Genomic DNA, 12,558 nt, shown 5'->3' with positions numbered 1-12,558 from the left:
GGCTTCCCGTATGAAGTCATGATGTCGAATTGGTCCACGATTCTTCTGGGCTTCCTACGTCACGAGTTCGATGCACCTGCTGTGGGTACTGTATTCCTTACCACCAGAGTGTCCAAGGCAAGAAGAAAGCATCTCCACCTGGCATATCGTCATGATGCGAACAAAGACGTATGCTCTATTCGAAGCACTCCTCCCCATCGCTGAGTGCGAGGGAGCATTGATTGATTTTTAGATCTCGGCATTTCTTGCATTGATGGCCAATTGCCTCGGTAACCGCCGGGTACTGTACACGGATGATATGATGGCTGCCCCTGAGGAGAAAGTCGAACCGCGTCGCATTCCGAAGTTGACCAGACTGCGGCTGACTGTCTCGGTGAGGCTCAGGTTGCCATGGCTACAGAGGTGGCCGCAGAAACAGGGCGGCGACCTCGATGGGCGTTTTCTTGTGCTTCTCCAGTTAAGCGCGGGCCTCCTTGATCTTGGTCGGCTCCCGCACGTCGCTCCACAGGTCCTTCTTGTCGACCAACAGGAGCTTGAACCAGTTCACCTGCTCGGCATCGAACGGAATCGAATAGCCCTTGTTCACTTCGTTCTTGGGGGCCCGAATGATATGGCTGTCGAGGCCTTTTTCTCGTGCGAGGTTGAGTGCAGCTCCGAGTCCCAGCTCGCGATCACTGCCAATCCGCTCGATCTTGTCGGACCAGGTAAAGCCGACACCGCAGTACGTGGTGCCGAAGTCGATGCCCATGAAGACCGTGTTACCAGTCGGTTTCTCGGCGGTGGCCATGAGTTCTGGATGAGATGCGCGGTCCAGTGTGAAATGTGTCAGCGGAAACTTCGTGGTTTTTCTCCTGAAAAGAGCCCAGTGAGAAATTCAACTGCTTGAAAGGCACCGGCAGCCGAATTAGCCACCGCGTACCGCATCTCAGGCTTCTCTGTTGTTGCTTAAAAAGCGCCCGAGCATGTTTTTACGCATAAATAACCGCCACGCACCGCAGAAGCAATAACCTGTAAACCGGAGACAAGAGCCTCCTGAGAACTCTCTTTCTTGACCGAACCGCACTGCTGACAACAGAGAAGGACTCAAAGCCAGATAAAAAAGACAAAAGAGAAATGAAACAAAAGACAGAAAGACAGAAAACACCGACTCTGGGCCTGAACTCCGGTCCCTGGCTTGGCTCTGGAATGCTCTGATACGCCGCCGACAACGAAATTTCCGTCAACACAATGCTCTCCGCCAAATTCCCACCTGTACCATTCCTATGCAATGCCGCCGAGGGGCTTACTTACGGTCAGGCTGCCGGCAAAGAAGCAGCGAACCATCTCGGGCGAGCTCTTTCTGGGACTGTCATTGCAAATGGGACCGGAGGGACTTTCGTGTTTGGTGACGGTAGTCTACCGTCTTAGAAGTGTTGAGGCTGGGTCCAGTCCGGTGTCTGGAAAGGGTTTGTTGAACCGGTGCCGAAAGGAGTTGAGGGTTCTTTGATTACCTAGGCTTTTGCAAGGCTGATCTTGCTTTGGAGAACGATACTATGGATCATTGTTAAGTACGGCTTGCCTGGCTTATTGTCCTCTTTGTTTCCATCTCAGCCAGCCATTTATTTTAAATGGCATCGGCGAACTTGAGCGGGTGCTCGATGGGCGAGTGTTGAAACAAAGAGTCAGACGGACGCGGTAGGTTAGCTGCACCTCGTGACAAAGACGGTTGAATAAGAGCCCCTTTGCTTCACCCCACTGCCGCATATATCAAAAGAAGATAGTTTTGAGATACCTTGCAACAGCAACCGCTGGTAGTTTCTGCTCTTTCCTCCATCATCACCTGTATCGTAACCACTTTTCGTCCACACTCGCACAACTGTCCGCACTGACCCTCGCATGCTCGAAAACAATGACCTCCCAACCCCCTGACCAACCGTCCAACGCGCTCTCGCGGTACTACTACTCTCAGCTCTCTGATCTCGAGCGCGAAGAAGCCCTTGCCCGGCTCCACACGGCGCTGCTGGCGCGGCCGGCAGTGGCCCAGCCGCCCGGGGCGCTCCGAGGCGCCATCGGCTCCCTTTGGGACCATCTATCACAGGTGCAGGACAGCTTCTCCACCGTGATATCGGCCAAGAATCACAAGATTGTCAAGGGCGGCCACATCACCGACGGCACATGGGACTTCCTGTACGGGTACCAGCCCACCGACGCACAGGTGGTCGAGAAGTTCAAGGAGCTCCGCGACGCAATTGAGAAGTTTGCCAGCAAGTACTTCCTGGGCGGTCGCAAGTCCCTGCTGGCGGTGAAGATGAAGTCGCGGTGCTGGGAGGCGCTGGAGAGCGAGATCTTTTGCGCCGAGTCGCCGTACTGGGCCGGGCAGATCGGCGCCGACATGGCGACGTGGTTCCGCGACATGAAACGTAAGTGGAAGGATCCAGCCCATGTATAGGCTATGCCAGGGCATAAAACACGAGGTGGCTAGAGAAACTGACTTTGGCATGCTACAACTTATTCAGACGAGGTGGAGAAGGACGCTCCTGGCCTCCTGCTTCACTTCCACGAGCAGCGGGCTCGGATGGCGACCCTACTGGAGCGGTTCGAGGGCAGGTCGAGCGCAGAGAAGGACGCGCGCGTGGTCGCTGCCGCCTTTGGGCCATACATCACGGCTCGGCACACGCCGGTTGACAAGAGAGACTGGGAGAGTCTCCTGGCAGACGGGCTCAACATCGTGCACAAGGCAGCCGACTTGGACTTGATGTTCCGGCGGTCCGTCGCCGACTACGGACTCTCGCCGGACGAGGCACAGCGGGCATCCAAAGGATTCAAGAGGAATGCCCGGTTCGGCATCTGCCATTTCGGCCTGTACAGGGATGGCAGGCCGCTGCCAGACGGCTATGACACGAAGCCCGTGGAGCTGGTGCAGATGGAGCTGGGCGTGTGACCTGCACTTCTTAGGCTGGAAGCACGGGTTATCGATGATAGCGCTAGCGAGTGTTAAGAAGAAGCCCCGGGCCTGTTCCTCTGAACAATGAGTGGTAGCTGTGAGGAGCAGTGGTCAAGGAGGCGACAGGCCGTGCGGGGCAGAGAAGATCGATCGTCAGATGGTCGTCACCCCACCCCTACGGAAGACAACCTTGCTTTGCAATCCGTAAATGGCTGTCCTAGATATCTATTAGCCAGTAACAGACCAGCTCGAGGGCATTCCGTTTCAAGGCAATCATCAATCCATCGTATCCACCCTCCAAGCACAGAGTGGCAATACATCCATCCCAGACCATCTATGTTGATCAGGGCCACGATAATGGCCAGTACGACGAGTCGCTTACCTCCTTTGGCTCGGGGTGTCATCCAAGGATTTCCAGCAAGTGGGAAGGCGGCCCTTGTGAGGGCATCGCGACCGATTTGCACTTCTGCTGGCCGGTTCCGAGGCGCTCAGGGGCTGCTGCCACCTCCGCGGCACACACCTCTCATCCGCTGCTGCCCAACACCAGCAGCGCAGTACTCACCTTTCACCACCTCGCCTCGCCCGCCTGATGCTGCCGGCCACGAATCCCACCACTCCAAGTGGCGGCCTCCCTCCGACGAGAGCCTCGATCAGCGGCCCGTGCTGGTGGTCGGCGCAGGCAACATCGGGCGGCGCGTGGCGCTCGTCTGGGCGTCCAACGGCCGCCCGGTGACCATCTACGACATCTCCCCGGACGCGCTGCACTCGGCGGTCGAGTACATCACCGACAACCTGGGCTCCTTCTGCGCGCAGCGCGGCACGCACCCGGGCCACGTGAGCACGACGGCGGACCTGCGCACGGCGACCAGCACGTCGGGCCGGCCGGATCGCGACTCGTCGGGGGCCGTCACGGCGCAGGAGCACACGCGGGCGCCCTGGATGGCCATCGAGTGCCTGCCCGAGTCGCTGCCGCTCAAGACGTCGGTGCTGGCGCTGCTCGAGCGCTCGCTGCCCGCCGACTGCATCCTGGCGTCCAACAGCAGCAGCCTGACCGCCGCCGAGATGGCGGCCGAGGGCCCGCTCGCGTTCCCGCACCGCCTGCTCAACACGCACTACTTCATCCCGCCGCGCAACCGCATGGTCGAGCTCATGTCGTCGGGCGTCACCCAGGCCGCCATCTTCCCCTTCCTGGCCGGGCAGATGCGCCGCGTCGGCTTCGTGCCCGTCGTCGTGCCGCGCGACATCCAGTCGCGCGGCTTCGTCTTCAACCGCATCTGGGCCGCCTGCAAGCGGGAGACGCTGGCCGTGCTGGCCGAGGGCGTGGCCCGGCCGGCCGACGTGGACGCGCTGTTCAGGGACTTCTTCCATGCCGAGAAGGGCCCCTGCGAGCGCATGGACGAGGTCGGCCTGGATACCGTCGCCAGAGTCGAGCAGCACGATCTGGAGCGCCGGCCGGGCCTGGGCAGCGAGCCGGCCCTGGCGTGGTTGCGGACGAATTATGTCGAGCGGGGGAAGCTGGGGGAGAAGAGCGGCGACGGGCTGTTCACGGCCGACGAGAGGGACCAGCTGAAGGAAAAGCACCATTTGGAAAAGTACAAGGACGTTGAGGAGACGTCGGGTGCCTGAGATGAGTGGCTCTGTCTCGCTGTATGAGGGCGCATCTGGTGTTTGGCAAGCGGGGAAAGGCGGAATAGTCTTTGCAAGGGCGCCGCGCAATCAAAAAACGGCCGAAGCGTGCGAGGCAGACAAGGAAAGCTAACTACAGGGCGGCGCGCCTCGTGGTGTCATTGACGAGTGCCAAGACTGCTTGCAGGTTTGCTTGGTGTGCAGATCTCCAGAGTGGTTTCTCAGGAGAGCGACAGTGGCGCGATGTCTCGTGGACAATTGCAAGTTAAGCTTGGGGCCAGAGCAACTCACAAATTGCAGCCCTTTATCACTTACACTGACCCCTTCCATGATCAGTTACCCAAATTCACCAGGGCATTCAACCAGCCAAAGTCAGGAGTAGACACTGCCTCCCTGAAGTCCCGACCTCTTCTTCACCTGGAATGGGGCCGCGCGGGACCCGCGCGACCGGTTCGGAAGGGCACTGGTCAGCGGCCGGGAAGAGCATTCGGTGTGAGGAATGAGATTCGCGGGGTGACGGATGGGATGGAAATGCTGAATAGGGGGACGAGGGTGTTGGAGGGGTGAGTCAGCTAGCTGCTGGGCAAGTGCTGAGTAGGGTTGAGGATGGTAGGATTCAGGTAGGGGGCATGGCTATGTTGGTAAATAGGTAATTACGTTCCGGTGGTGAATGGCGAGATTTCGTTGCTTGGGCAAGGAGTAAAACTTTATCTTCCTTCCCAAGGCGCCGCCGGCGTCTTTGTAGACCATATAGGTAGGCTCCTTTTTCGACATCTCGATTCTGTTACTCCGGGTGACAAGGAGTTGCTTGGTATGCTCTTTGACTTCTTAAAGAGCCCAACCCTTCTCCTCCGGATTGAGCTCATCGCCGCCAAGGGAGATCTTTGCGTCATCTTCAAGGCTGGCAACACGAATTATCAAGAGCTTCAAGACCGCATGCGAACACTCGAAGCCCATTTATGATGACGCTGTACTCGACCAACCGCAGTTCCAGCTTATGGGAAAATGCGGCAATGACTTGATCCACCTGGTGCCAAAGTTCTCCGGCTGGCTGAAATGTTTCACAAGGAGACGGGATCGCTTCGAACGTTCGGCGGATGCAACCGGACCATGGGACGGCAAATCAGACCCATAGATCTCGCCTTCAGTCGCGCCGGCGGCACCGACGGGCAGGCCTCAACTTGATCCGAGTGGTTTCTCTATCATCATGGCCTTCAATACATGGCATTGACCGTTTTGTTCGGCTCTCTCAACCCGCACTATTTCTGCGATGTATTTATGCAGCGATAGCTTCAGAGCCCATCGAGAGATTCTGCGCCAGACAACTCCGACAGTTTTACTCTGGGACTCGCGACTTCAATCAGCCATTTCCATCCCAATTCACGTTTGCGAGGTCGCCGAAGCAGGGTCTGCTGAGCCACGCAGGCACATGACAGCGAATGCGATCTGAGTGAGATTGGTGAGATCGGGTCGGCAAAACACACCCGTTCCGGGTACAGTTGGAGGCTGTCATCTGACTTGCAATATATTGAAGCCTAAGCTGTGGCAAAGATCAGATTTTAGTTGTCGAAGTAGCATTTTCCCGTTTCCTTGGCCGAGGGCAAAAATACGGGATGGAGTTCCGAGAGGAAACCGAGGCGGTCAGCACCATCCGGTACGAGCAAGCTAATCCCAAAGCGATGCGCAAGTCTACGAGTAGTATGAGGAAGTTGGCTCAAGTCTAGTCCGGCATCGGTTTGTGATCTGATGTACCTGGCCGACGCCGAGATGGAATATCACTGAGCCTTGGGGACGTGATGCCCCTCGGGTCGCGCCTCCTAACCCCCCTGAATCGGTTACAGAGCCACTTGGACGGCTTTTGGCCCCCGCACACCCCCTTCGCTGGTCACATGCGGTGAAGCATATCCACAAACCGAAGCTGACGAGAATGCCAGGTCGACCGGTTGGGATACCTAAGCCTCATACCCGGAGTCCCCAACCTGAAAACCGGCGCCCGAGCGTGACCAGTGAGGCAGTGGTATTACTCAGACTCACCAGTGGTGGGAGTAATACCCGTCACGGAACGCCGTATAGGCAGGTCAGACCTATATAGGAGTGCAGAATCCTCCAGGGTCGTCGTGACGAACTGGAGGGGACGCGGGCTCCCACCATGATGGCAGACGCACGGAGCTCACGAAGCCACAACGACGAGAATGTACCACTCTTTACACGACCGACGACGACAAACTACTCTTCAATATCAACAGCCCTGAACACCACAAGCAACTCATACCCCCAAGCAGCCATGTCCAACCCTACCACCAACCCCAACCCGAAATCTCCAGCCCTCGTAGCCACCACCGAAGTGTCTTCCCCAGCGCCCGACGCCAGCGTGCGAGGCTCCACCGTTGTGGCCCCCGACAGCGACGCGCACCACCCCGAGCCAGACCCAAACTCCCACCCCAACCCCAAGCCCAAGTCCGGTCCCGCCTCGGGCCCCGACCCCGACCACGCAACCGCCCCAGTCGACCTCGGCCTGGGCGGCGTCGCAGGCGACATGGGCGGCGGCGGTGGCCTGACCAAGGCAGACACAGATCTGTCGTGGGGCGCGCCGGCGGGGCTGCCCATGCGGGGGCGCAACGACGAGAACCTGGTGATCTTCCGGCGGGCGGTGGGGATCAACAGCTGGAGCGGGCCGCCGGCGGGCGGGGGCGGGGGCGGCAGCGGCGGCGGGGCGGACCACCCAGCTGCGCTGGAGGAAGGACGGCAGCGGCGGCGGGGGGGCATCTACGCGGCGGCCGCGCGCGAGGTGCGCCGCAAGGCCGTCCAGTATCACCTCCTCTCGCTGCTCATCAACGCGAGCCACTTTGCGCAGATCATCATTGGCGCGTCGTTGACTGCTTTGTGAGTCATTCTTCCCGTCTGGGAGGTTGATGTGTGGGTGTTGGTGAGAGGAGATGCTGATGTGGGAATGCGCCTGTTTCTGTTGTTGCTCAGGGGGCCGAGTGCCGGCGACCACGTCAAGGTCATCACCGTGCTCGGGGCGATCAACACGGTGCTCGCGGGGGTGCTGGCCTTGATCAAGGGCCAGGGCCTGCCTGACCGGCTGTACCACGACCGGGCCGAGTACCGGAGGCTTGTGGACTGGTGGGTTCCCCCAATCTGAACATCTTCCCCCCCTCCCCTCCCCCCCTCGTTCATCTCGAATGCGGTGAGTTGACTGAAGGACCCGGCCACAGGATCGAGCAAACCGAGGCGCTGCTGGCCGTCGGAGTCATCGGGCGCGACCGCAAGGAGGTCGGGGTGCTGGTGGAGACGGCCTTCAAGAAGTACAACGCGGCCAGGCAGTGCGAGGAGAGCAACCTGCCCGAGAACTACGTCCGGCCGCCCGAGAGCGACGCGGTGAGTGTGGCAGGCGCGCGGGGGTCGCCGACGCCGTCAGCGCATGTGCGATCGCCCAGTCCGTATCACCACTGATGAAGCACACGGCTGAGAGGTGATGCTGTGGATAACTTGCGTACACTTCAGAGTTCATACATAGATAGGACAGATCTTGGGTATGGCGGTCGAGCTTGGAGTCTGGAGCTGGGGAGCTGCAGTTTTGGGAGCGGTATAAGACCACAAGGAGCCATGGTTCAGGTAGTGATAAAAGTAATCGCGGTAATTGCACGGCTCTGGAACATAAATTTCGCGGAGGTCAAACCCCAGCCAGCTTTGGGAACCGCGAGGAACGAGGCTTGCCCTCAAGAGACAATGCAATAAGACGGAGGCGCCAGAACTCGTAGATGGCTGAGCAGCGGTAAGGGCGACCTCCTTCGAGGCGCACAACCGTTGACCCGCTACACATACACATCCCCCTTCACACCGGCATCCCGTTCTCCTCCACCTTCCTCCACCTCTCATCGTACAATATGACGCTGAATGCCTCGTAGTCAGCGTCGTCCTTCAACCGCGCGTCATCCTCCGTGTCCGGCGGCAGTTGGGCATACAACCCCGTCCCCGGTTTTGGCCACAGCGCCACGAGCGGGTCAAACTCCTCCTCCTCTTCGGCTTTCACTCTCTCCTGGCTGTCCTCCTTCTGGCTCCCCTTGCCCCCGGATGCCGCGCGCCCCTTTCCTGACGCGGCAGCCTTACTCCCGCCGCCGCCGCCGATCTTCCTCACATAATTAATCTGCGCCAGCGGATTCGCCTCGACGCGGGGAAACAGACCCTCAGTCGTGGCCCCCGCGAACAGCGACCGCGGCGACGCTGCCGCCGTCGCCGGGAAGATGGGCAGGTCCGGGTGCAGCTCCAGGCAACTCATCAGAAGGCCGACCAGTTCCTGCTGCGACAGCGTCAGCAGATACGCCCTCTTCTGCTGCGGCGGCCTGCTGGCCCAGCTCTCCCGTGCTCCGGCTTGCCTGCCGTGCTCCACCTTCAACCTCTTCTGCTGCTGCTGGTGGTGGTGGTGGGAACCCGGTCCCGCCCCGGCCGCCCCCGCTGCCGCTGCAGACCTCTCCTTCTCCTTCTCCCTCTCCCTGTCCCTCTTGGCCGCGCAGGCGGCGCAGAACCAGCCCTGGCGGGTGTCGCGCACAACGGCGTCGGCGATGCGCGGCTCGTGGCACCGCTGGTGCCAGCCGTCGTTGCACCCGTCGCAGAAGACCATCTGGTTGGCGGCCGGGCTGTGCATGCGCGAGCACTTACGGCAGAGCGCCTGCTCGGCGGTGCGCTTGCCGTAGTGGTGCGGCGGCCGCGGCGGCCGGCGGCCGGCGGCGTCCATGGCGGCCGGGTTGTAGGCGGCCGGCTTGAGGACCTGCCGGCCGGATTTGGTGACGGTTGCGGGGGTCGGCGGGGCTGTAGTAGTAGAGGACTGTTCGGGGCCTGCTGCTGGTGATGGCAGTGCTTCCGGGGTGGAGCGAGATGAGAGGCTGGGGGTAATGCTGGCATCGTCATTGTCGCCGTGGTCGCGTTCGGCTTTGACGCGCTTGCGTTTGGCGCTGGGGCCGCGCGGTCGGGTGGGTGGCTTGGTCTTCTTGATCTTGGACTCGGATGAGAGGACCCTGGGTGCTGTGGCCTTGGCGGCTGTGGACTTCGACAGCCCCGTCAGGCCGGCGGTGACCTTCCTGATGGCGCTCATGCCGGAGGCGCTGGTTGCTGCCGGCCTGGGAGTTGCGGCCACAGGTGCTGGCCGGACGGGGGCTGCGGCGGGCATCTGCATGGTCAACTGGGTCGAGGTATTCATGCTCATGACGAGCCGCCGCTTCACGTCCTCATAGGTCGCGGTGGGGATGCTGGCGGTGACGGACGGCGAGCGGGAGGCTTGGGACAGGGCGGCGCTCAGGCTGTTTGGCTCGCCCTTGATGCGCTGGAGGATCATCTGTGTGACGGCTGAGAACTGCTGGAGGTACTGAGGTCGCGTGGCAGCGGACGGGGCGACGGAAGGAGAGGCGGATGTCGATGCGGGGGCTTGGGCGGAGGCCGGGGCCGGGGCCGGACTAGGACTGGCATTGGGATTCGGACCGGCACCCGGAGCGGGACCAGGAGCGGGAGCAGGAGCGGGATCAGGAGCGGGGCCAGAACCAGCACCAGGTGCCGGCACCGGCTCCCGGACAGGGTCCGTCGTGGCGCCCTCGGCTGCATCTGCTGCATCTGCTGCATCTTTTGTTGGCTGACTTGGTTCTGGGTCGGCCATTTTGTCTGTAAAATCGTCGCCGGCCTCTAGGCTCGTAGAACGCCAACAATAACGTGTTGTTTTAAGGTCGCAAGTCAGGTGCAAACAGGCAAACAGTAATTAGCATGCCCATCTGGCTATACCCGCGTTGCCGTTGCTGCCTTCGCCTCTGCATCCCCTGCTAAATCATCCGAGTGTGGCCAAACAAGTTGGGGAAGGTGCAAACGACGAAGGTTTGATGTTCACGCTCACGTGAATTTCACGTGTTACTACAGTAACCCTAACCCGCGCCGCGTTCAGGAGTGCCGCCTCGCACACCAACACCAGCAGCTCACAGCCCAGCAGGCGGCCCAGCAGACAGCCATTCTCCTTCTGGGACGGTGGCATAGGATGCAAAGTTCTGTCCACTATAGCAGCTCCCTATTTTGTGTGACCAACTACCTAATAACTCCCTTGCTCCTCAGCTCCTGTATTTGCGCATCACCCATAGCAAGATGCTCGCGCAGGATCTCATCCGTGTGCTGCCCCAGGGTGGGAGGCGGACTGCGGATCCGGGGCTTGCTTTCTGAGTACTTGATGGGCGTGTTCAGCAGCTTGATGGTGCCGCACTCCCCGTGCTCCACTTCGACCACCATGTTCCGTGCTTTGGTGTGCTCGTGCGTCAGCGTGCCGAGGACATCGTTGACGGCCGCGTACGGCATGCCCTTGCCTTCAAACACCTCGAGCCACTGCTGGGTCGTCCTGGTAACCGTGATTTTCTCGATCTCGGCCTCCAGCTCGTCGCGGTTGGCCACCCGAGACGCATTGGTCTTGAACTTGGGATCCTCCTTCCACTCGGGGCGGCCCAGTCCGTCGCACAGGATGCCGAAGAGCCGATCGTTCCCTCCGCCAAAGAGCACATCGCCGTCCTTGGTCTTGAAGGACCGGTATGGCACGATGGAGGCTGCGGCTGTCAACAAAGAGCTCTCAGGGCGAGAAGAAATCCACACACGGAACCACGGGCCACTTACGATGCGCCGTCCCCCACCGTCCAGAGTCCTTCTCGCCGCTGATCAGGCAGCTGCTGGCTATGTTCGCCAACGTCACCGTCTGACAGTCGCTCAGCGCAGCGTCAATGTGCTGCCCCTTGCCCGTCTTCGCGCGGGCAAGCAGTGCTGCCATGATGCTGTTGCTCGCGTACAGGCCCGTCGTGAGGTCGGTCACCGCCACGCCGACTTTGACGGGCGGGCCGTCCCTGGAGCCGGTGATGTGCATGAGGCCAAACTCGGCCTCCACCATCACGTCGTAGCCCGCGCGTTGCGAGTATGGCCCGGTCTGGCCGTAACCGGTGATGGAGGCATAGATCAGGCCCGGATTGATCTTGTGGATCGTCTCAAAGTCCAGGCCGTACTTTTTGAGCGAGCCGGGGATGTAGTTCTCGACGAGGATGTCGCACTTCGCAGCCAGCTTGTGGAGAATTTCCACTCCGGCTGGATCCTGGAATGACAGAGCCAGCGATTTCTTGTTGCGGTTCACCTGGGAAAGCAATCAGCAAGCGCGCCCACGCCAGTCCCTTCCCCTTCCCTTCTTTGCTTGCTTGCATACCCCCAGAAAGTATGCGGACTCGCCGGGTCCTTCCAGCGATGAACCTGACTTGTATGAGGCATAGGGCGGCCCCCAAGCTCGCGTGTCGTCCCCTCTGACCGGATGCTCAATCTTGATCACCTCTGCGCTCAGGGGTTGTCAATACGAACAAAACCCCTTTCCATCCAGGTGCGGGGCGACTTACCCAAGGTCGCCCAGGATCTGAGTGCAATACGGCTGCACCGGGATGTGTCAGTCACAAAACTGAATTTTATAGAACTTGCGGCTGGGTACATACACCGGCAAGGACTCTTGTCATGTCCAGTACTCGGTATCCCTCGAGGGGAAGCGACCCCGATGCCGAGGCCGCGGCCGTGCCTGAAAGGGGCCGCCGCTGCCCGCCGGTAATCCACCCACGGGTTCGCCCCGCGGCACCGAGCCGAAATACACACCGAGTCGCGTTCACAGCCCGGCTCATGATGCCTCGAGAGTAGAGGGGCAGCTAGACAGATTAGACGGATGGCAAAGGACCAGCCTAGGTACTTTAAGTTTAGGGGTGCCTCTCACGCAGCAATATGTCAGGGTATATGTCCCTTACATACATCGGGGAAAGGACCGGGGCCGGAGCTGGGGCTGGCAGTCGTTAACTCTCCGCACACTAAGCCGAGAGCCGAGGGATAGTTCACGCTAGCAGCGAGACATCGGCCGCAATCCACCGTTCCACCAGTTCAACCCTTCGCCATCTTGCTGCCAAACTCATGCCACTGGATTCTTTGGGTTGAAGAAGTCCGTGTTGGCAAGGTAACTTTTGTTCACG

General features: G+C 60.2%; 5 protein-coding genes across 5 annotated transcripts; 2 read left to right on the top strand and 3 right to left on the bottom strand.

Annotated features, from left to right (window-relative positions):
• Nucleotides 1-457: 457 nt before the first annotated feature.
• THITE_2088108 (uncharacterized protein) lies at nucleotides 458-787 on the bottom strand (the record flags this gene model as incomplete). Its single annotated transcript, XM_003652912.1, has 1 exon — nucleotides 458-787. One exon carries the CDS (start codon nucleotides 785-787, stop codon nucleotides 458-460), a length of 330 nt encoding a protein of 109 aa, XP_003652960.1.
• A 2,493-nt stretch (nucleotides 788-3,280) lies between these two features.
• On the top strand, nucleotides 3,281-4,549 carry THITE_2043847 (uncharacterized protein; the record flags this gene model as incomplete). The annotated part of the gene is made up of 1 exon (XM_003652911.1): nucleotides 3,281-4,549. One exon carries the CDS (start codon nucleotides 3,281-3,283, stop codon nucleotides 4,547-4,549), a length of 1,269 nt encoding a protein of 422 aa, XP_003652959.1.
• Nucleotides 4,550-7,085: 2,536 nt separating this feature from the next.
• THITE_2046074 (uncharacterized protein) lies at nucleotides 7,086-8,005 on the top strand (the record flags this gene model as incomplete). The annotated part of the gene is made up of 3 exons (XM_003652910.1): nucleotides 7,086-7,432; nucleotides 7,526-7,675; nucleotides 7,768-8,005. 3 exons carry the CDS (start codon nucleotides 7,086-7,088, stop codon nucleotides 8,003-8,005), a joined length of 735 nt encoding a protein of 244 aa, XP_003652958.1.
• Nucleotides 8,006-8,387: 382 nt separating this feature from the next.
• On the bottom strand, nucleotides 8,388-10,199 carry THITE_35664 (uncharacterized protein; the record flags this gene model as incomplete). The annotated part of the gene is made up of 3 exons (XM_003652909.1): nucleotides 8,388-8,595; nucleotides 8,650-8,949; nucleotides 9,022-10,199. 3 exons carry the CDS (start codon nucleotides 10,197-10,199, stop codon nucleotides 8,388-8,390), a joined length of 1,686 nt encoding a protein of 561 aa, XP_003652957.1.
• A 192-nt stretch (nucleotides 10,200-10,391) lies between these two features.
• Nucleotides 10,392-12,396, bottom strand: THITE_2114834 (uncharacterized protein). Its single transcript, XM_003652908.1, has 5 exons — nucleotides 12,040-12,396; nucleotides 11,947-11,978; nucleotides 11,763-11,889; nucleotides 11,189-11,693; nucleotides 10,392-11,121 (listed from the first exon to the last, which is right to left on the bottom strand). Exons 1-5 carry the CDS (start codon nucleotides 12,217-12,219, stop codon nucleotides 10,616-10,618), a joined length of 1,350 nt encoding a protein of 449 aa, XP_003652956.1. The 5' UTR covers nucleotides 12,220-12,396; the 3' UTR covers nucleotides 10,392-10,615.
• Between the last annotated feature and the right edge of the window lie 162 nt (nucleotides 12,397-12,558).

The sequence above is a fragment of the Thermothielavioides terrestris genome, chromosome 2 (genome assembly GCF_000226115.1).
Source record: "Thermothielavioides terrestris NRRL 8126 chromosome 2, complete sequence".
Classification (NCBI taxonomy): domain Eukaryota; kingdom Fungi; phylum Ascomycota; class Sordariomycetes; order Sordariales; family Chaetomiaceae; genus Thermothielavioides; species Thermothielavioides terrestris.
Note: the sequence above shows the minus strand (reverse complement) of the source record. Positions and strands in the feature narration are given on the sequence as shown.

Coding starts and splice junctions, on each gene's coding strand:
- THITE_2114834 (XM_003652908.1), bottom strand. CDS start 12,219: ATGAGCCGGGCTGTGAACGCGACTCGGTGTGTATTTCGGCTCGGTGCC. Junction 11,890..11,946: donor CAGATCCTGGGCGACCTTGG/GTAAGTCGCCCC, acceptor ACAACCCCTGAG/CGCAGAGGTGATCAAGATTG. Junction 11,694..11,762: donor AGTCCGCATACTTTCTGGGG/GTATGCAAGCAA, acceptor TTGCTTTCCCAG/GTGAACCGCAACAAGAAATC.